General features: G+C 40.7%; 1 protein-coding gene across 5 annotated transcripts; it reads right to left on the reverse strand.

Moving 5' to 3' along the window:
* loxl3b (lysyl oxidase-like 3b) lies at positions 1-23,225 on the reverse strand. 5 transcript variants are annotated; one of them, XM_083791446.1, is made up of 16 exons: positions 22,974-23,225; positions 19,306-19,686; positions 18,250-18,413; positions 16,448-16,665; positions 13,898-13,963; positions 12,012-12,068; positions 11,009-11,216; positions 10,674-10,854; positions 8,201-8,355; positions 5,010-5,165; positions 3,876-4,035; positions 3,104-3,347; positions 2,075-2,190; positions 953-1,089; positions 535-646; positions 1-328 (listed from the first exon to the last, which is right to left on the reverse strand). In XM_083791446.1, the coding sequence occupies exons 2-16, from the start codon at positions 19,676-19,678 to the stop codon at positions 255-257; spliced, it is 2,421 nt and encodes an 806-aa protein (XP_083647572.1). In that variant the 5' UTR covers positions 19,679-19,686; positions 22,974-23,225; the 3' UTR covers positions 1-254. The 5 variants fall into 5 exon arrangements, with proteins under 5 accessions (XP_083647572.1, XP_083647571.1, XP_083647574.1 ...); XM_083791445.1 differs by lacking the exon at positions 5,010-5,165 and adding an exon at positions 6,590-6,760; XM_083791448.1 differs by lacking the exons at positions 5,010-5,165; positions 13,898-13,963 and adding an exon at positions 6,590-6,760.
* Between the last annotated feature and the right edge of the window lie 191 nt (positions 23,226-23,416).

A 23,416-nucleotide genomic window follows, 5' to 3' on the forward strand; every position in this document is an offset into this window, starting at 1 on the left:
CAAGTATAAAAACTTTTATACAACATCTTCACCATAATGACGATGATAATACTGTGATACCTGTGATAGCTGATTGGCTCTTTCCATGGAAATTGTTACCAACGCAGAACATCAAATGAGTTGCATCAGATGTGATAGGTGGGGATGTAGATTGGTATAGGCAAGCATCTCAAGCTAGAGACCTTTTTGTTTACACATATGATGACCCCCACTTTTTGTTGTTTGTGTGACAGGCCTGGATGTAGATGTGGCCATTAGGATATCTGGTTATTAAGCTGTCCAGGGTATTTCTCAAACCTCTTCTCTGCCTCCTCACTAAGGGCATCACCTACAATGGAGGAAGGACAGTATAGTCAGGGAACCTTCTTATTATGCTTTGACACCCTGAATGTTCCCCTTGGGAGATGACTAAAGTACGTAGTACACACAAATATGACAAGGAAAGGGGCCATTCATTTATTCATACAAGCAGAGATGGAGGCTGTGTTCAAACCCAAGTGAGAAACAACCTTGCATTTGCGTTTAGCTGCTTACCAGTGTGGCAGTTATGAAGCCATATGCGATGACCATCATACTTGCAGTTGCATTTCATGGCGTTGTTGGTGAAATCACTCTCAGCCACTTCAAAATTAGGATTTATCACAACCTGAAGGGGCAGGACCAGGGCAGGACAGACAAAAGCACAAAAGCCCATCATACAGTTAAGTCGTAATGTCCAATCGGAATGATTTCAATTTGATTGAAGAATATTATCCATGTAAATACTGTGGTGGTGGTACCAGAATGAGCTTGTGTTTGTATTTACAGTAGCATAATTGTAGTTCTACACATCCGTCCAGAATGTTGTATATAAAGAGGCTTAAAGTGCTGGTGGGGGTTCCATCGGGTCCCCAGTAAAATGAGGAACAGTTTAAACACCTAAGTCCTGTTTTATATTTCAGCTACTGCTCACCTGTAGAATGTAGTTTCCAGGCTTAATGTCTGTGATGTCTATCCACTGACAATCAATGTCGTGACGGTACAGATCCCAGCAGCCCACAGTGATGCCTTGCTCTCCAAAGTTGGCACACTCGTACCGCTTAGAAACACCTGCAATAAAGTTTGGTTACCATAATTTAACAAGGCAAACTCACAACACCACCAAGAGTAGCCTAATTACTGTAGGTTTTACAACATTAACAAACTACGGTGAAATACGGTATACATAATTCCTTGTTTTAGTTTTACCCTTCTTGGAGTTCCAGGTGATTGGGTGTTACTGCTGCCATGTCATGGGTTTATTTTTCTGTATTTGTCCTTTAGGGGGCGCTCTAAGTGTGTTCTATATGTTGTGGGTTTGCAATTATGTGTCTTTGTTGCATCTGTGTTCTAGCTTGTTGGTTTCACCTGTTGTGAGTGAGAGGGGGCAGAGGTCTCATTACATTGAAGGAGAGTGCACTGTGCAGATCACTGAGAGAGAGCTCTGTGCAGAAGCAGTTGGAAGGAAGAAAGCAAAGTAGACCAGAAGAAGTAATGTAACTAGAAGTAAAGTGAACTATAAGATGTAAAGCAGAATAAAGTTAAGTTAAGTACAAGAAACAAAGTAAAGTAAAATAGAGAAAAGAAGTGAAAACAAAAAAGGTTTTTCAAGAAAGACTGAAGGATCCAAGTCGACCCCCCCCCCCACCATTCATGTGCAAGCAGGCAAAGTGGTCAGTATTGTATTTGTTTGTGAATCTTATTGTGAAGGTTTATGTAATATTGTGAATGTAACTGTATGAATGTCCCAAGTTAATGTTTTGTTTGTTGTCTTGTTTTGTATGTCAGTTCTATGGTGTTTTACAGCACAGTGCTTTCAGCATGGTGTTAATAAACAGCAGTAAATATTGAGTTATATTTGCCAAATATAGTAGTGTTGTACACAAGGAATTTAACTGGGCACATTCCTCCCTTGTTGGACACGCACAAGTGTATTCTATCCATACTGTACATGTGCTAATTTTATAAATGTCGCCATGGTTGTTTAAAATTTGTGGCACTTATTGAATGTTTATTGGATGTCTCATGGTAAAGTAGAGCAGTCTGTCAGAATCACCTTCAAAGCATTCTGAATCCTCCAGACAGAAACTAGCTTTATGTCCCTCAGCCACCTTGCTTCCGTTGGTGTTCAGCATATCATAGTGGGTGAAGATATCCATGCTGTGATAATGCCTGTAATAAAAATAGTTCAAGTCAGCTCAAACGTCTAGAGCAATAGGAAAGGAAAGAAAACAAAAGAACCAATACAAACTTTCCTGATATGAATCTAGAGTGAGTGAATAATTGTGTAAGTGTGCATGCAATGCATGTACTGTATGTTAAATGAACAAATGCAGATATGCGAGGTCATACATGCAATAATTCTCATTTAGTGACACATAAAAAGATTGTAATAAATGCAGCCTATGCTGTGAAATTATTACATATTTCTCCTCTTCTCCTTTTCACGAGAAAGTTTTCTTTACCAGATTGAGCCCCTAATCTCCTGACTAGTCCGGCAGCAATGTAGATTTGGGTTCAGGGCACTGAATAGATTTATGGTTCCAGATTGATGTAGACAACTAGCAGCTTACACTGGCAGCCAAAGTAAAAGCAACATCTCAGAAAATGGGGAATGAAATGTCTACTAATATAGCAGGGCTATCATGGATCTCCAACATGTGAAGTGCACTGTCATGGCATATTTATATCAAACCATCCTTTCTAGAGAGTAAGCTTAATGTTATGAAATGCAAACTGATTCTTAGTGATATGACACTGGTACCTGTGCATGAACTTAAGGTAAATGTGGTTAAAAACTGGAATACGAAGACGTTGGTGTATTCTAAAAAGGTGTCCTGCTCCTCCTGGGGTCACTGTGAGTGTGGACAGACCAGCTATCCTCCAGATCTGTCTTTGTCTCTCATTTTATGGCTATATTAAGTGACAAGTACTGACAGATTGAGATCTCCATATATGGCCATATCAGTTGGATCACTGGCGCAACGTAGCTGTGAGCAGCCCGATCTCTAGATGTTTGGTCCGCTTAGTTATTATTACTCTTAGAAGTCAAGAAACAGATCTTAATTAAGCAAGATCTTGTTACCCATGGCATGCGTGCCAGACCCAAGAGTGACGGCCGGCCTTGGGTCTGAAGTCGGCTCGTCCGATGTTGTGTATCTGAGAGGAGAAGCGGAGCAGGCGTCTGTGGCCATAAGGCCAATTGGCCTTGGCAGCCGACTTGCTCAGGCAGTCCTCCTCGGCGGCACAGTAAAGCATGTGCAGAGGACGGTCCTCGATGTAAACGGACGACTGGACCAGCGGGGCATTCAGAACCAGGTCAGACGCAGCTGTGCATAGAATCAGAGTTGGAGTAATTACTTATTTACACGTAGAGACTTTTATAGAGTGATTTCTAAGTGCAACCATAGCGTAGGCTAATATCTCATTTATACTTGGTTGTGTGTGGTGTCACGCAACGGAAACAAGATATATGCAAGTAGGGATATAAGAACTAATATAGTTTGTTTAATCAATAATCATTTAGTATTATTATTTATTTTTTACATAACTACGCAAGTACCGGTACAAGGGTATATGTGTGTATATATGTGTGATAGTGTATGCACTGTATGTCGCAATAAAATATATATTAAAAAGTTTTAGATGGGATATCAGTCTTCCTGACATCAACGATATCATCAATTTGCTCTGAAAATTATCACAATGATATTGTTCACTACTGTTGATGCCGTAATGCCATTATATACCATCCACTTGAATTAGAATGATTTTTCAAAACAACATATTTGTACAGTAGCTGTTGTTGTAGTTATCGATCTTAGTTTGGACGGCCCTTTAGTGTAGTTATCACGTACTTTCAGAGCAGATAACTCCAGCCGCGAACTTGGCTGCAGCTTTCTGACAGCTCACTGTTTTGTGCCGCTGACAGTGGCTCAGAGTCATCTCCATACCAGTACATTTCAGCCCACTCAGCACCATCTCTGTCACATTGCTGCTGTCCCAGTACCACGTTTCCTTAGAGACAGACACAAACAAACACAACAAACAAACAAAACAATGCATCTATTATAGAGATTTGAATCGGTTTCAGTACACCTTTTTTTTTAAACTATTTTGCTAAACATTTTTGAATAGTTAAAATGGCCAGTCTACAAGCTCACAACGTGTCAATGTAGATTGGCTAGTTGAACAAAAATGTTTTTCAAAATAGTAAAAAAAAGGCAAAGAATTTTAGGGATAAGGGGTTTAGCAGTGACGAAAATGGAGCCCAGAGTGTACAAACCAAATGGACTATTTGGTTACCTTTTGTATACTCCCTGAGCTACAAATTTACTGTGCATGTATGTTACACTTAGCTGGAGCTGCGTTATTCAGTGTCACAAATCACATTACAATATCCAACCGGCGCACACTATATGCTTCACTACTGTTGCCATTACATGCTAATGTAAGTAGGGAATGCTCCTTTAAAAGGACAAAAGACCAATGAAAGATGTTCTGTGGAGATTAACAAATGCAGCTTTAAGTAGTTCAATGTTTTCTTTTCTTTCTTTCTCCATTCAAATAAACCAGATGTGTGTGAGTCATTTTGGCTCGTCATTGAGAACACAATGTGTTTACTAGAGGGCATTAAACTTGTTCACTAAGTGGGCCGTTTATGTTTCATGCTAAACTGCACAGAACTGTCATTGCGTACGGTTGCTGTTCTTTTTTTTTCTTCACCCCTACTATTATTCAGTGAGATGTGTATGTTTGAGAGAGTTTCAGTCCAACATAAGATTTCCACATTTGAAGAAACGCTGTGCGGAAATGTTAACAGAATATTATATTTTTATTATAATATTTTATTGAGTACTTCAACGTCAAACGAGCGTACAGATGGAGCCTCATTCTTCTGAGTTAAATTAGCATTGCTGATTTGACTGTAAATCATTGCATCTCACAAATACGTGAATGGAGAAGTGAATGATTGGTCCTAATGTACTTACAGTGATGGCATGCATGGAGTATCCCAGCCCTAGCTGCCTGCACACAACCATGGCCTCCTTGGTGGTCCAGTTTGTACTGCACACTGTGCCCCACTTGGACCCAACCTGAACCTCAACCCGGCCCTCATACGTGGTCCGACCGCCCACTATCCGGATCTGCACAGAGGCCCCTGCTGGAGGTCAGTAGAGGGACAGGGGCTTCCTGTTCTGTCTGCGAGGCTCATGTACTGTCTGGAGACTTTGTTGTTATGAGTCTATGTTAGTCTGTGCTGTTTCATCTTGCCTTGTTTTTATTAATCGCATGACTTGATGCCACAGGCACATTTCTGTTTTTGGATTAAGTTTCATAGTTCAGTGTGGCAGGTACTACTGAAGCAGCGGTGAGGTTAGTTATTATTAGAAAAGTAGTTTGTCACATGGTTTCAAAACCAATGTGAAAAAGTCACTCTTTGGCTTCAGTTTGAAACTCAAAGTTTGAAACTCAAACTCACGTAGGGGTTTATTTGCTGGTTGAAGATTCTTCATATATTAAGGCTGGATGTTGTGGAACGGAATTTGAACATTTTTGTCCCTTTTGTAGTGGTGTCAAGTCAGCGCTTGTTTGTGGGTTTGACTTTGAGGTCAAGGTTGTAGCCTAATTTTATCACTCCACGCTACTTTTACTTTTACTACTTTTACCACTCCACTACTTTTACCTCTCCACTACTTTTATCACTCCACTACTTTTACCATTTCACTACTGCCTATAGTGAAATGCTAGTAAGGAAATCAGTCATGAAATCATTGTCATGAAAATTAGAATATCACTTGGTAAGGAGAATGGAGAGGTGGCAACATAAACTTTGGAAAGTACATGCAAAGTGTGTGCGTGGGTATCAATTTAGGCAAGCAAACTAAGGTGGAGAACTACTGAAATATCCAAATAGCGAGTGCTGTGGTTGGAGGATGAAAGTGGATTTTCTGGATCTGGGGTGAAAGTAGAGGACTAAAATAGCACACCACTAAAGTAGGGTAAAGTAGACTAAGAATATAAGAATCTTCTCCCAGACTTGCGTCACAAACTCCAAATATATGGTTACATGACTTTACAGACTAAATTAGAATTTGGGCCTTCCTTGTGGGAAGCCAAACATCTACCAGACAGCCAAGAAAGAATGTCCCTGAACCACAGGGGATCCTGCTTACAGTAAAGGTCCAGACTACTCTGGCAGACAACTCTACACAAGTCGGTTAATCTTTGATTCAGTCTTAAAATCGTATTTTCTTGAAAAGTGGAGAAATGGCAGAAACTGAAGTGCGATTTTATTTCTGATGCACTTTATTTGAGTTTGTTAGAAAAAAGTTCTTGAAACAAGTGAGTCTCAATCTCATGAAATTGTCGTGGGTCACCTGCTTCAAGAGAATGCCACTTGACTTGAGTCAACAAGGACATTCTTGCGGGCTACATGGAAAAATTAGAAGATTCTTTCACTTAATTTCATTAAAGCAGCTTTTAAAGACTGAATTCAAGATGGAAAAGGCCATGACTAAGCTTAATCTCGCTCTTTATTTTTGCAGCAAAGCGTGGGTTAATAACCTACTTTTAAGCCGTGGTTAGCATAGCCCAAGCCCAGCTGCCTGCAGGCCACCATGGCCTCTTTGGTAGTCCAGCTCTCTCCACAGATCAGACCCCAGCCCACGGTCCCATTTGAGTCTTTCTCCAACACTTCTACACGGCCCTCGTACCCCGTGCGTCCTCCAGTGAGACGTATCTGTGTGAGCCAAAAGGGTTAAGCACAAAGCATGCGAAGCATACATACTGTACACACTACTACTGGCAGCAGTACAGCTAGCATACATACTGTACACACTACTACTGGCAGCAGTACAGCTAGCATACATACTGTACACACTACTAGTGGCAGCAGTACAGCTAGCATACATACTGTACACACTACTAGTGGCAGCAGTACAGCTAGCATACATACTGTACACACTACTAGTGGCAGCAGTACAGCTAGCATACATACTGTACACATGGGTACTACTACTGGCAGCAGTACAGCTAGCATACATACTGTACACACTACTACTGGCAGCAGTACAGCTAGCATACATACTGTACACACTACTACTGGCAGCAGTACAGCTAGCATACATACTGTACACACTACTAGTGGCAGCAGTACAGCTAGCATACATACTGTACACATGGGTACTACTACTGGCAGCAGTACAGCTAGCATACATACTGTACACATGGGTACTACTACTGGCAGCAGTACAGCTAGCATTGCTAGAAGCCCGTTTTAAGCTTGTTATTGTTAGAAATGTTTGAATTCCTGCGATTTTATTGTCTCTCCTCAACAGAGACAGGTTATCTGAAAGGTGACACAAGCTGAGAAAAAAAAATATAAATTAGAAACTAATGCTTATATGTCATTGAATCTACATATATCTGTGTGTCTCTGTTGAGGGTATGGAACAATAATATTGTATCACATTCCCATTATGATGTGGCAACAGTCTATTAAAGGCATACCACTGTTGGACAAAAACACGTTTGCAAAGACTTGCAATGAAACCCATGCTGCCTCAGTCATAATCATGTATGGTTAACATTTTTACAATAGAAAATAGAAGGATGATAGGATAGGATAGGTCCTGATCGAGACTCAACCAATGCATGAAACCTAGTAAATGACAGTGTTTGTTCTACAACAGTGATATGAAGCTGTTAGTTTGCTTTGCTTGGGAGGTAGGCTACTGTAGGATGATAGTGAATATGTAAAATTGCACAACTTATTGTACAATGATACTTGTTAGCTCTTCAACTCTCATCATAATACAACCCAGTTTCCTGAAGTAAAATGTTCAACAAAATATGGATATGAAATACATATACATTATATATACACAACACGAAACAATAAAGTCCTTACGTTACCTACATTTAAAAACGATTCAGTCATATTTTCATAAAAGTTAAACGGCATTGTACTAAAAACAGTAATAAAACAAATCCTCGGTTTATCTACACTACCTTACAAAACTGCTTAATTTTGACCTTCTAAATTGATAAAGAATTAATAAACAATTATTATATATATATATTCTTTTCTCAAAAATACAAAGTCATAAATTGAATGACAACATATTTAGTAAGCGAGGTGGAGTGATATGAATATTAAGGAATAAGGTGAAGCTCTGACCGTCTTCTCCAGTCCCAAGTAAGGTGTGTTGCAGCGGACCCCGGCGTCCTCCATATGGCTACAGTCCTCTGATGTGACGTTCTTAAACGGACAGTTCCAAATGGTCTTTTCCTGCCCAAGACACTTGACTTCATTCATGTGTATGGGTCCCATTCCTATACAGACAAACAGAAAGGAGGAAAGACAGAGGCACATGGGGAGAAGCAGTCAGACAGATGAACTGAGGGGTAAGACTAGAAAAATGTGCTCCTTGGAGCGCAGGACAGGTGTCCGCCAAGCTGGGCTGTCTACCCTGGGCCCCCATGAAGGCAGTCATAGCCAATTGGAATGGAATCTGAACTCCAGAGATAACGTGTACCGATGAGCTTTGGGGGATTTTTTTTGTAAGGAATAGCAGCAATAAGTATGTTTTGAAGAAAATGCAGAAAATCTAGTACCACCATGACGGTGAGTAGAGGTTCTTCAATTGCTTACTGGGATTCGGCGTGCAAAGTTTGAATTGTGGAATTTTGTGCAAAATGGGCCCCTGCATTTTGTACAGGTGGATCGGTCAAATGGCGCCGGAGATTCAGACACGTGGACGGACGGGAAGATGGCAGGGAGACAGACAGAGCCTAACTAACAGGCAGGCAGGCAGACTGGAAGCTTGCTAATTTAAATCCCTAGACAGTCTGGCATTGGAGTGTATAATCTTCAATTGTTGACTTAAAGCTAACTGAATACTTTAGCCTAATTCCATAAACACATTCCTCTTATAATTCACATTTCCAGAGTCAGTGATGTGCAGAAGTGTTTCAGAGTCTTAAAATGTGTACAAATGCAGAGAGATGTGGTGCTGATGATTCAACATCCATTTGAGGGGCACAGCAGGTATGCTGCTCCCTCAAAGAGATTCACTGATGAGCCTCCTCAGTCCACTTCCTCTGAGGTAGCACACAGACTCTGTGTACACACGCATGCACGCATTTCAGGGAAGTATCCTGAAAAGCTAGTTGTTTATGGACAAGACCTAATTAGTCCAGTACCTGAGTACACCTCCATGTTTATGGGACGAACACGTAATGAAGTTCACACACAGTCACACACACACACACACACACACACACACACACACACACACACACACACACACACACTTTCATTCAGCTTTATAACGCATACGAATAAATCTACATTTCTCAACCACTAAATGATTTGACTTCCTGCTGAAATGGAGGTCTGTGTGACTGCACATAACATCAGATAGACGATAAAAGAAATATTTCAGCTTAATCTTCAAACTAAAGACCTGTGAGCCAGATGGCTCTTTGATGCTACCGCATGAAACACTGTACCATTTTGGGATGAAATGACCCATATCTTAACCTGAATAAAACAGATGGTGCAGGCCTATACATGGTAAACTCCTCAGTCCTTTGGTCAAGCAGTCCCTAATATGTCCATTTGGTTACATTTTGACACTGGGAATACTATATATTTTCCTTGATCTGCTATTTTTGCCAAATGTTTGCCTATTATGACATGCGCATGTCAGAATGGGGATGCTAGGGTTAAGGCGTTTTAACTGCTGCTGCGCTACTCAGTGTATTACAACAATACAATAAATGCACACTGTGTGTACTGTGTAATATGAAGATCAAGTTAATATGTAGCTAATATGTAGTTAATATGTAGCAGAGTGGCTCACAACCTCAGCCTGATGGCCTCAAAAAGTCTAATATCTCCCCTGAGCCATAGCCATAGGCCTTTGGCTTAGTGGTTAAGATGTTAGCTTTCCACACGGGAGACCCGGGTTAGATTCATGGGTGTTACAATGGTACAGTGACCCGGATCGGGTTTCCCCGTAGGAGGAGGTCAATAGCAGGGTGAACGTAGCAGAGTGGCTCACAGCTTCAGCCTGATGGCCTCAAGAAGCCTAATATCTCCCCCGAGCCATAGGCAATTGCCTTTGGCTTAGTGGTAAAGATGTGTTACATACAGTATGACAGCATGAAAACTTGTAACAAAGAGTGGCTGTCCATCACTGCATTCCAATTTGACTTAAAACATGCCAATCCTGGAATGTCTCCTTTGCTTGAGAGCAGGGCTGAGCTGGAGATGACCTGTGAGATTGGACTGCTGGCGTTGTATAGATGGCTGATGACTGATAACTGTGCTTTTAAAGTACACGCTGTCTCAGACTCTGCTTTCTTTTAACCAGTAACCACTTACTCTACATTTATCAAAGGAAGAGTAGGGAGACCATCTCCAAAAATCGGTAGATGTGCTACTGACGTATATTGTATTAACACATTGGTTAAAATAATGTTTTATTCATTAAAATACATTTTGGATTGTAGATTTAACACTTTTACTTTGTCAAGAGCGTTCTGCTCTTGACAAAGATCCATCCACACCTGATTCTCCAGCAGCAAATTTACTAAGTTGAGCAATTCAAGTTCACAGGGTGAAAAATATACTGAACATTCCAGACCTTGCCCCAGACGTGCTCCAGTGAGGGCCTCCTTGGCGCTGCCAAAGCCCATCTCCCTGCAGACCACACTGGCTGACTGGAGAGTCCAGCGGTCATCACACACTGTCCCCCACTCATTGTTCTTCAGGACCTCCACACGGCCCTCACCCAGCTTGGCACCTCCCTTTAGCCTGACGTTGCCCTAAATGACATGGATAAACAACATGCATTTGCTATCAGCATCTCCGGAGAACTCGCCAGTTTTCCGACTCGCCCCAGATTAATATGCATTTGCTGATTTATTTATTTATTTATTTTAACTGAAAGTTCCCTTAGCTATTTCATTGGTTACTTACCGAAGTCTTCATCTTTTTCTTCAAGCCGATGTTTTGAGTGAACTGTGGCCCTGGCACACAGCTAACAACGACTGGCATGCCGCCATCACAGGTTGTGGTTGTGTTGGGTTTGGTAAACTCCAGTGGGCAGGCTGCCAGGTGGACCTCTGTTCCAGTACAGGCCACTGAGTGGACGTGGTAGAGATGTTTCTGACGCTGTAGGTACAGTCTGTAGGGGAGAGGATGGACAATAGTGAATACAAATTCACAGAATTATTTTATTTTATTTTCAAATATATATTTTTTATTGGGCTGCCTCAGAATGAATGCTTTAAGTTATACAAAAGACAAATATAAAGACACATTTAAATATCAATGAATTAATGACCAACCGACTAAGTGAGTTTGCATGAACGAATTAGCCACACCAAACATCTCTCCTACAAAGGAAACTGAAAATGGCCTTGAGCTTGTTTTAGTAGCTTATCACAATACAAACCACATTATTCACATTATTAAATTAGTGTCAGCTCAGATAACCTACATTATCAAAACAATAACATTATAGTACCTACTGTAAGAGGAAGTTCCATAATCTATCATATCCAGGGATATTCTACTTACTGTATAGTAATAATCGATACAGATGCAGGATTTAATGGACAACATCAACTTTATTGATCTCTATTGATTTGTTTTGATATTTGATTCTGTAAACAAATAAACTAAACTAAACAGGGTTTGATCTCACTTGAAATATTCCTGAAATTTGGATAACAATATGTATGCCAAAATTAAGGGATGAATGATCCTAACGGGGTCTACAACATGTCCAGGACAGCCATTTGACTATGGCAAGAATTAAGAGGGACCGACATGGCTGAAGGCCTTTGTGTTTCTTGCCAACAAGCTCTTTGGCTCATCCATTGCAGTTAACCATCAACTGTTTGTGAGCATGTAGCATAAAGTGTGATCCTGCTCAGACCTATGAATATACCCATGACGTAGTTCTTCCTTGGTTTACCTTTTGTCTGAGTCGTTCTGTTTAGACTTAGAGTTAGCTTTAGCTTTGGGTGCCTGCCTGCAATGTAAACAGTGGTTAGATGCAGTTAGGGGATGATCTGGCAGACATTATTGCCTTAGTGAGAATGGTTGTGTTGTACAATCAAAGACAATGGAAAACTGAGTATAATGAACAATGCATCATTTTCAGCACTTCGGTGGGTCTAGACACCATAAAGATTTTACTTTTCAATGCAGCAGTTACGAGATACAATATTAATGAGTGTGTGTGTTATTACTTTATTTTGTTCACACCAATATGTTACAGTGGATGTTACAAGATAGCACAAATATGTGTTTAGAGATAGTCCAAAAATGTGCTGAAAGTGACACTTTTTTGTTTAAGAATGCCAAGAACACATGTCTGAGAATCATGTTACATGGTTATGGTATGGATGAATTATATAGGCTTGAGTTGAGTTATCAACAGAGCATCATAATGTATATGATATACACTATATACCAATATTTTGATTAGTAAGCATCATACATTTTAAAATTCCTCCTGTATGTTATATGCAAGCCAGTCAATGTGTTACCACATTGACTTTATTCCCTTATGGCATTTTATTTAGGGTTTAGAATGAAGACGTTGACCGTTTTCGCATGGTGGCCATTTCGCTCTTCACACCCCTATGACAAGAGCTAAATGGCCTCCGTGTGATTATGGTCAACAGAGATGTCAGATCCCTGTACTGTATGTAGACCTAATGAAGGCACAACATGTTAATCTGTATAATATGAATCAGGGGTTCTTAAACATTTGTAAACACAGGTCCCAAATAAGAAATGTATTTGTGTTTACACAAAGGTGCAGAAATATTGTCTACTGTATGTTTAGCACTGCAAATTGTTTATTGGAAGTTTGGTTATTGAGTACCTACAAATATATCAAAGAAGCTAAATTAAGTCACTCTTATCATAGAGAATGTGACAAAGCCGTTAATTTATCAGCTAATGTATTAGATACATACAGAAATAAAATAAAATTTTAAATTATAAACTCAGCAGAAGTAAGGGTCTGCAACTCATTTCAGTTTAAGAACCATGGTTGTTAAATTACTCCAAATAGAATGCCATAGTGAGGAATATATTTTCCAGCTGTTGCATTAGATGAGACTTGAGTGGAAAATGAAACTGCGGTCACTCTCACACAGCACAGATTGACGACATTTGCCACATCAAGCATTAGCAAAAGAGCCACATAATTTGAGCACCAAATTGATTTAATCTGCCTTGTTAAACCTTGGTGCCAAAGTCAAATACTATGTATTATACTTAGTAATTGGATTGATTGACATTGGCTTGTGCAGTATAAATGCTTAGCTAAAGTCTTAGAAAATATTTTCCGATAGCTTTCTGACCATGTACAAGTGTATATAATCTGTGCCATGTACAATTAAATCTTCAGTGTTAATTTATCCATTCACACTTACAGTCCATTCGGTTACATTTGCACAGAGTAAAATTGAAGTGAAAGGTAGCCTGGTTAACCACTCCCACTCCACCTTGAATACATTTCATTTCATTCTGAAGACTGAAATTAAATGTTTTCAAGGGGGAGTGGTTAACCACGCTAAGTGAAAGGGGCATAAAGCATAAAACCAAACATATCCCAGAGAACAGACAGAATCCCTGGACATATCAGTTATAATTTATAACTGGACAAAAAAAACACTCACAGACAAACTATTCTGAGTATTCGCATGCTGGACAAACACCAATACTACCCAATGAGACAGAACACAGCTACGTGGTTATTTACTACTGGTACAGGAAACCCACGTCATTAACAGCATACACAGTATGGTCAGCAGGCTGACAGTGGGTTGTCCTCTACAATAATACCTTCCAGCAGCTGAAACTAGAACATTTGGTTTGGTGACCTTCTCCGCTGCTCTTTTTTTCAGACGTCTGCAATAGTGAAACAACCCAGCGCTATCATATGCAGTGTACGGACTGTGACGTACATGCTAAATTAGATACGGATGTGTACATGTAAATTATGGACTTGTATAACACACACGCACACAGACAGACAGACAGACAGACAGACAGACAGACAGTCAGTCAGTCAGTCAGTCAGTCAGTCAGTCTCTCACACTCTCACACTCACTCTCTCTCGGTTCAGGGTGGGTTTCAGTGAACAGTGAATTCCTGGAGTGCTCAGAAATCATATTACATAGGTGCTTAAGGTATCCCTTGAATGATTTATATCACTATTTTAGCTGTCCAAAACCAAACGCCATATTAGGAACTATCCAACCATTCTCATTAAAGAGCTATCGTGCCACACAGCTCACTGCCCCTATAATTGCAACGGTACAGTATGTGGATCTGATCAACAAACGACTATGAAGAATTGATCAGAAGTAAGCACTTTTGCATGATTTCTGCATGATCACTGCAGTTTCTACTCTGTGACTCAAGTCAAGTCTCAAACTAGAATGAATGGTGTAGCAGGAAGGCAGACAGCTAAGCAAACAGAATTATAGAAAACATACAGTATATTCTATATACATTACTACTTCACACTGGCCTGACAATATGTCTCTGTGTCTGTGAAAACTTTGCTATAGTCTGGAATAGTCACCTAACACTGCAACTCTTGAGCCTTTCTGATGAAGTGGGCGGGTGTCAAGCCTTAATTTTTCTTATCTTTTGTACATAACATACTAGCAGTAAGCATCATCATACAATATTATGAAAATGTTTTTTAGGCAAGGCTGGAAAAATATCAAATCAATATACAGGATACAATCACCACAACCAATCTTTTATCCCTAAAACCAAATTAGAGTACTTTTTGTGTATGAATGCTACTTTAAATTGATTGATGTTGGTCTTAAGAAACTTATGTAAACCATGACATGTTTTACATTTGTCTGCATGTTACATTTGTGTGGTTTGTCAGCACTCAAGTAAAAGTATAGCTACATTTGAAGTTTAGAGAGCAGCAATAAATTGTGAAACGGTTTAAGCCCCCCTCAGCAAATCTTAATCTTTCTTAATCTGCACATAAATTCACCCTGGTAGTATAGGGGGGAAGAGAACTGCAAGTGATTCTCAAACATTTTCATATCATGGTGAAATAGTAATTCTCATACTGTACATTCACTCATTGAGTCAACTTAGTAAAAATAATACTGACATTTTGTTCCTAATTCAACTGGGGGTGCCGTGAATAGGTTTATTCTACAGTATGTTACAGCACATGAGCTAACGCTGAACAATGTACTGATGCTTACAGTTTAACTATTAAAGCATCATTCCCCCCCCTCCACCAATCCTCCCCTGAACCCGCTGTTCCTCAGTGACTGAGCCTTCGCACACATTTGAGAGAAAACACACATTTCCCCTCATACTACTGTGAACCATCTGCACGAGATGAAGTGTGTCTGTGTGTTGTGTGTGTGTGCGCGAGTTGGAGGAAGGCCTGGAATGTGCGATGTGTGCTGTCATAATGGATGGCTGATTTAGGAGAGGAAACCAGAGGTTATAGAACCCCATTGATAGAATCACTGTCTGTCACACTATACAGCAGTGATTATTTTTCCATGATGTGGCTTTTTTCCATTGGGGCTAATTTCCAATACTAAATAATAGGCTTGTCATTTCTGTCTTACCGGTGTTATAATTCAGACTGTTTTATACCATTGGTCCTAAACCGTTTGGGGGGCCAGAAACTCTCCATCCGATATCCAGGTCCCTTATTACCCAATTCAAATTTAAGTAAGTTTCTACCCTGAAAACTAATATTTGTTTATTATTCTGTGTTGCTTATACAATTTATCAAACATGTAATTGAATGTCAAATAACACATTTTTCATTCAACTTGACTGATTACTACTTCCCAGAGAGCAATAAACTACAAGAAGTAGAATTATCAGGGAAGCCGCAAAATGGAAATTCTGATCACAAACAGCAATCTAAAGGCAACAAATTAATGGTTCCACCGCAAAATACAGAAGAACATCTCTCTCACACACACACACACACACACACACACACACACACACACACACACACACACACACACACACACACAGTTAACACACTGACCCTAGAAAAACACAAACATCCTCCCAAGTTGAAGAAAATAGGACAAACAGAGGCTCATCTTCTTCTTTTTGTTTAGAATCCGGTCTGTTAAAAGTATTGTGATGCCGTGTGCTGGACAGCCTTGCTGCTGTTGGCAGACAGTGAGGAATGTCTGCTTAGCCTGTCCCTATCATGTCCATACCATAGTAAGTAACACTGGTCTTTATCTGACAAATCCTGAGAAGTCTGCTTGTGGTTTAGTCAAAGTACCGTTCCATCCCCTCGCCAGGCAGGAGCGAAGTTAAGGAAATGTCATCGTTCCACATGACTGTAAACTCTGGGAAAGGTTAACTTACTTGTAGAAGTTCTTGTTGACCTTCCTCTCGTGCGGGAACCCCATCATGCCGCAGACCACGCGGCTGTTTTTGGGTGTCCATCCCACATCGCAGATCTGAGCCCAGCCATCCTTGTACTTCACCTCCACCACACCCTCAGTGACGAGCTTCTTCTTCTTGGCCATAACGACCACTGGCCGCAGACGCACTTCCTCTATCTTGTTCTCGTCAACAAACGCCTGTTGGAAATCAAACCAGGTTTGAGGAGGTCAGGTCAAATATCTTAAAACATTTGCTGTGAAATGTTGAAATCTGCTAAAATGTATTGATTGATAATCCACAAAAATAATATTTGACTTGATGGATTAAAAGAAACCCCAACATTGTACTGGACTCTGAGCTACAGAATCCATTGTCATCCTTGAATTTTGACCTGAGTCAACGGTTTGTCTTAAGACATTATACACTTACACAAACGCACATGCATGCATGTATATGCATGTGCACGAGCAGTGCCAACAAACAAGCAGTGCCACAAATGCAGGGAGAGCTCTTCTATGAAGACGCTATAACGAATAAAGGTTTAACGTTAAGCATACCTCTTGACTAGGATGCACAGAGTACCTAATCATTGTCTGTAACGATTGTATCTCCCCACCCAGAGTCATAATAACCATAACAGACTATAATTGGATTGAGGGTTCTTATCTCCTCACTAACGTCTTGTAAATGGTTCATGTGAGTCACACTCATAGCCATTACCAACACTATAATCTTGGAATCAGGATTCCAATCTCCTTGCTAACACCTTGTAAATGGTTAAAGTGATCATGGCGCTGCTTGCCAGATTTTCACTGCAATGTTGAGTAAGTGGAAAAGAAGCTGGCTGCATTCCCGAATTGTTGTCTGGACACCACAGTTGACAGAGTCTGACTCATAACAGGATGGACGGAAAGAAGAAAGCAAAAACTCTGCTTTTGAGAAAGCTATTTCTGTTAGGAAATCTTAGGATCTGTTAGGATCTTCTTTTTGAAATACTGCACATCAGAGTGACTTGGCATGGGATTGGGATGCCATGTCAAATCAAAAGGCAGTGATTCAAGCCAGTTCAATGGATCTGCTGTCCAGTTAGTTAGAATGCTGAGTTCCTGCTGTTTCCAGGAAACCATGGTGAAGGGCTCCCCAGTCTAACCTTGTTCACCTCAGACCTTTCGTTCATGGACTGCAAAAAGAGGCAAGCAGACAACTGGAATATGCAGTTACATTTCCCTCATCATTTCAGAATAGTCCATCCAAAAACAAAACAAAAACAGCATCACAGGCTCTTGGATAAGGTAGGGGCTAGAAGAGTTAGCGAGAAAACCTTTCCATTGACTACAGTACACCATTCTAGTCTATAGAGTTATAGCGTAACGGTCTGGGCACCGGACTGGTGATCCAGTCGCGGTGTGCCGCGGGTTCGACTCCCGGACCCGACACGGCCTTTACCGCATGTCATCCCCCCATCTCTCTCCCGTTTCCTGTCAGCCTACTTTCTATCCCTTAAAAAATCAATAAAGGCGTAAGCCGCAAAAAATATCTTAAAAAAAAAAAAAAAAAACTACAGTAGGCAAGGTAAAGTGTTGGAAAAGTGGTAGCAATTTTCTTTTTCTTTTTTACAGGCTTCTAACGAGCTCTCAGCCTCACTAACCCAGAATGTTTACGTTATCATTGTCCCTGCAATTGTGGCTTACATGTAGAGTTTAGCTATAGTGTCAAGAAGGCTCACACAGACCAGTCAAATTATGGCATGATCTCAATGAAAAGTATTTTTAGAGTCTTACATCAATGATGTTGGAGTCCACAAAGCCAGGAATCCTTTCGTCTTTGCACACCGCCCCAGCGTCCTCATCATGGGTACAGTCGCTGTTGCCCCAGCCCCGAGATTTACAATTCTCAATGCTCTTCTCGCCTCCATTGCACTGCACATTGTCCAGCCAGATCTTTCCTGTACACAGGCATACAGTTAACGCATCAAGACCGAGGTCGATTCTACCAATGCCTACTAAATCAGTATAGTTCTCAAACGTTTTCGTATGCAAAAATCAAAAATGATATAATGGATCCTTTCCCGGTATTAACAGGTTAATATACAGTAGGTTATGCGAAGCTGAATTTCTCCAGCAACATTGAGTAGTAGAGCGATGCTTTGTGTTCCCTACCATAACTTGTAGTAATAAAAGAAGGGGTCTTCACATTATGAGGGACAAAGGAGCTTCTCAACATTGTTCTCAGCAAACTATGAATTTGTCAGACTTTACGGGGGCCAGTTTCGCATTGCAGCCATCTGTAAGTGCCCTTTGAGTACGGTTTTGAAGGAGTCAAGGGATTCACATGTCTTAATGGCTGTTGGTAGGGCGTTCCACATTTTGGTGGCACAGGAGCGAAATTAATTTAGTCTTTTGTCATCAATCATTTTGATCTTGATTTGGGGAAACGAATGATCTTCAAGCGGCACTATGAAACTTCTTTTCCTCCAATCTGTATATGGTAGAGTATGTTACTTAATACAATATAACATGTTCATGTCTCACCTAGACACAGGATCTGACATGACTTTTGACCTGAAGGTCAAGATTAAATTTATAACCTGAGCAAGCTAACCTATTAGCTCAATCAGCACTTGTGCAGGAAGCCGGGTTCAAATCCGGGGCAGAAAAGGAAGGTTACATAGTGCTGGTTTAACATACAGTTACAAACATAGCAGACATGAAGGAAATTGAGATTTAGGTTCCATGTGCACTAATTACACATGTCTTCCCAGATCAGAAACATTAAGGTATTGAATAGCATCACAATAGCGAATCACAGAAGAAATAATGCATGCCATTGCTTCCTACCTTGGCCTTTTCCATATTTGGCGCTATGTGTCCAACCCGTGGCAGAGACGAAACCCATCTGGCGGCAGAGCACGTTGGCGTTGGCCAGGGAGAAATCATCGTCACAGATGGTACCCCACTCTCCTTTGTAGAAAATCTCAATGCGGCCCTCGTTGTGTTTGCGGGGATATCCAACCATCCTGACCTTCAGACGCTCGGGGGCTGCGGTGGTACGGGGCTGGGGGGAGGTTGTGGCCACGACAGGGGCTGCCGTGGTACGGGCCTGGGGGGAGGTTGTGGTGGCTGAGGGTGTGGTCTGGGCGAGGCAGGAAGGAAACCACAACCCAAGTAAAAGGCTGATGGCTAAATGTTGCCACCGTCTTGAATTCTCCATCGTTGCGTCTGCAGATATGGAAATTCAAATTCAAGTCAGATTAAAGGTTTAAATGTCAGTATGTTATCATCTGGGTGTTTACATGGAAATTTATTATAATAAAGACGATGTATACAGTTTCAATGTTTCAATGCATTTACTGTATAGCAATATTCAATTAACTGAGTAGGTCAAATGTAGAAAGTCAGTAACAGACTGGTTTAAGTGAAGTCAAATGATGCATTCTAAAAACGGGGTCAGTTTTATTGTTTGAATAATTCAAGTCTGCTTTTGCTTTGATAAGCAATACTTTTATGAGTTGAGTAAAGGGCCAATAGTTTACCTGACACTCCATGTGTTTTAAATAGACTGAGTGTACAAAATATTAGAAACACATGTTCATTCCTGAGAGAAAAAAAGCTTTGATCTGTATTTTAATTGAATTATTGAATCCATTTCAATGTTAATAGGAGGATATAGAATAGATAAAGGTGGAGAGAGAGGATGAGAAAATATAACTGAGATGCAGCTGGTACAATGGAAATGTAACACCTGTGACAGTGTTTTAGACATCTATTAGTCTCGCATAGCCAGTCAATATATGGGCTAGAACTCAAGCAGAGAAATCCAATGCTAACAAACCTACGACCACTGTCTTGCAAACCAAACAATTCTGCCATGCTGTTATTTAAAAAATAAGGTCCCTGTCGACTGGCTACGACTAGACATCAATATGATACGCTTCTACATATTCTTGTAGAATTTCTCTCTATCCTTCTCATGAATAACTACAAAATGATGGAGCACGCATTGCTTTTTTTTTAATCCCACGATTTCGCAACCCATTTTTTTCACCAGTGTCAATTATCTAATTCCTCTGCCAACCTGGGGGGTACCAGACTTGACATCATGCTTCCTTCTATGCATGAGTCCAAGCTGCTTCTTTTCACCTGACAGGGGAGAGTTTCCCCGGCCAGACGTAGCGCATGGAAGGAACACGTTATTCCGACCAGTTCCTTCCCCCTCCATCAGGCGCCCAGGCTGGCCAGGGGGAGGTAGTTTAGAGACCAGGATTACTGCATGTTTTGTGTGAGGGTACCTACCCTAGGGGACACGGGAAGAACATGCAAACTACACACAGAAAGGCCCTTTCACCAACCCCGCCGCAGGTATGGGCACTGATGACGCGGAGGAGAGAACAAGCTGTGAGGCGACATCACTACCGACTGTGCCACCGTGCCCCGAAACATAGCATTGCTATGAATAGAAATGTCCATACTATAAGTCTATACAGTTATTTCTGTGACTTTAAAATGGAAAACAACACCTTCAAAAATTGCCTGGAAGAGGACTAACGAGCCATGGTCATGATGATGTGCAAGCTATATTGGCTGGCTTCATTTTCACACCCTGAACTGGAGCACCACATTATTGCATAAACACTTCAGTCACGGTCCAAAATATCTTGCAGAAAGCTTGAGCTCAAGTCTGAGATGACATGAAACAAAGGAGCTGAAAGTATGCAGAGCACATGGATGAGTGACTTCTCCTAGAAGTGGGATGGATGTAAGAGTGTAGAGTTGCTCCAGCTGCTTAAGTTAAAACATCTGGCCAGTGTTTACTTGACTCTAATGGAGGACGGAATAGCAGTAGACATTTAAACACACATCAGCCCCAAATGACAATCAAGTCAACATATAGGCTATCACAAACATACTAAATACATTGTTTATGTAATTTAAAAATTGTTCTGCCTTTAACTGACATGACTGTCGCCACTGGTCTGAAAGGTTATAGCGTGTAGCCAAGTACACAGTAATATTCATAATGTTGTGGGAAAGGATCAGGTCTTGAGACTGACATGCAAGTCACTTCATTCATTACGACATACTGTAAGAGCAACATGGATGACTCATGCATATGGCCAATTCAAGCCATCCTGGCCAACCAGTGTAGATAATATGTACATAATTTGACCAATCCAGGCACCTTTACTGTGAAATTCATAAATAAATTCCTGTAGGCTTTATACCGAGTTGTGCATAAGACTGCTATTGATAAGTTGAGTGGAGTGGTTGAGAGTGGAACATTTAACGGGGGGTTGTTCCACTAGAGACACAAATACAGTAGTGTGGTGTGTTTGTCCAGAGACCGCAAGCTAAAGCTACCCTTTCCAACACATGTCTGAGACTCACTGAGACATCTGAGTCCAATTTCACAGTGTATGGCAAGGATACGCATATTTAATACAAACTTGTCTGACACGTGTGTGTGTGTGTGTGTGCTCCGCATGCACACACACACCCCTACCATTGTGCTCCTGATCAACAGGACATGTCAAAGATCAACACAAGCTGTCTTGACAGAGATGCTGAGAATAAACAGGGCAGAGTGAGACCAGTTGTTTAATGAAATCATAGTTTACTGAGAAACTTTAGTAGATTCAAAAGAACTCCATCAGCAGCACAGTGAAACTTCCCTGAGTGTCACTAAACCTTTGGTTGCTGGTTTCTGAAATCTCTCTGACTCAATTATCTTAAAGCTAGATAGGCTATATATAATTATTTTTTTGTGGGAGAAGTCATCCAACAACTCAAATAAGCATCTGCAGATGCTATAGTGATTGTCTTTCTTCCCCTCAGAACAGTGACAGACATACCGGTAGTCTAGTTTTGGAAGTCTCTTTTTATGGTCTGGCTGAATACTGTACATTTGGGAATACCACAAATATGGACACTAAATCTAGACTGCACCAGATCTATTTGGTACGACCACATACAGTATATGGGCAGAATCATAGACTCAGATGTTAGAGTAGGCCTACACCAGAGCTGTAAAAGAAATCCTGGAGTCTGTTTAGGTAATTGCTTGGCACTGGATAGACATTCCCCCCCCATTGTAACATACTAACATTCCATATTATGATATCGCTTTACTAGTCTATGGAGAAATAAATGGAAGGACGTTAATTTAGGCCACTGCTCGATAGAATCTGAAGTTATTCGAATTGCTTTTCAAGCATTTGACACATTAAATAATAACTCAAAGGGTATTGGTATTGTATTAGCATGAATCATTTTCGTAGTTATTTGGTACTCAACCGTCTTCATTACGAATTGCATATTGTATGCTCCAAATAACTATAGGCCTAGTTTAGATTTCTGGTCAGACAAGTCGCATGACAATTATTTTTATCTTCGTCAAATCAAACACAGAAATTCACAGAGGAGTTCTGGACGAGCTCGAAATTTCGGTGTTAGATTTCATTTCGCGGTTGCAAATAAGGAATCATATAAGAGCACTTTCACTTTCTTACCTGAAGAGGGTTATAACGGTCCTAATTCCAGAATTAGCCTTTATTTGATCCAGGAGTTCGCAAACTTTAAAAACCGCAATAAAACTGTCAAATAAACATCCCAAACTTGCTCCAATTCATCTCCCAATAAAAAGGCACCAATTTGCGGGGCAAGAGGTCCACCTAACAGCCAATTATGCCTTTCAGTCTTTTTGTCTGTAAATTGCCAGCTGTACAACCCTCACTGCGGAGAAGGGGGAGAGGAGGCGACTCGTGGACTTTTACACAACTTTGAAAGGGGCTGGATTTTTCCTCTGGAAAAGACACTACCCCTTTCATGAATGGTTTTGGAACCGCCTTTGCTCATTATTGCGTAACGTAAAGAGACCATACTCTAAGAACGAGACGCAACTTTATATCAAAAACAGCACCTGGAAAGATATCCACCAGAGTGACAATGGTTT

Source organism: Protomyctophum parallelum (genome assembly GCF_964188405.1).
Source record: "Protomyctophum parallelum genome assembly, chromosome: 20".
NCBI lineage: Eukaryota > Metazoa > Chordata > Actinopteri > Myctophiformes > Myctophidae > Protomyctophum > Protomyctophum parallelum.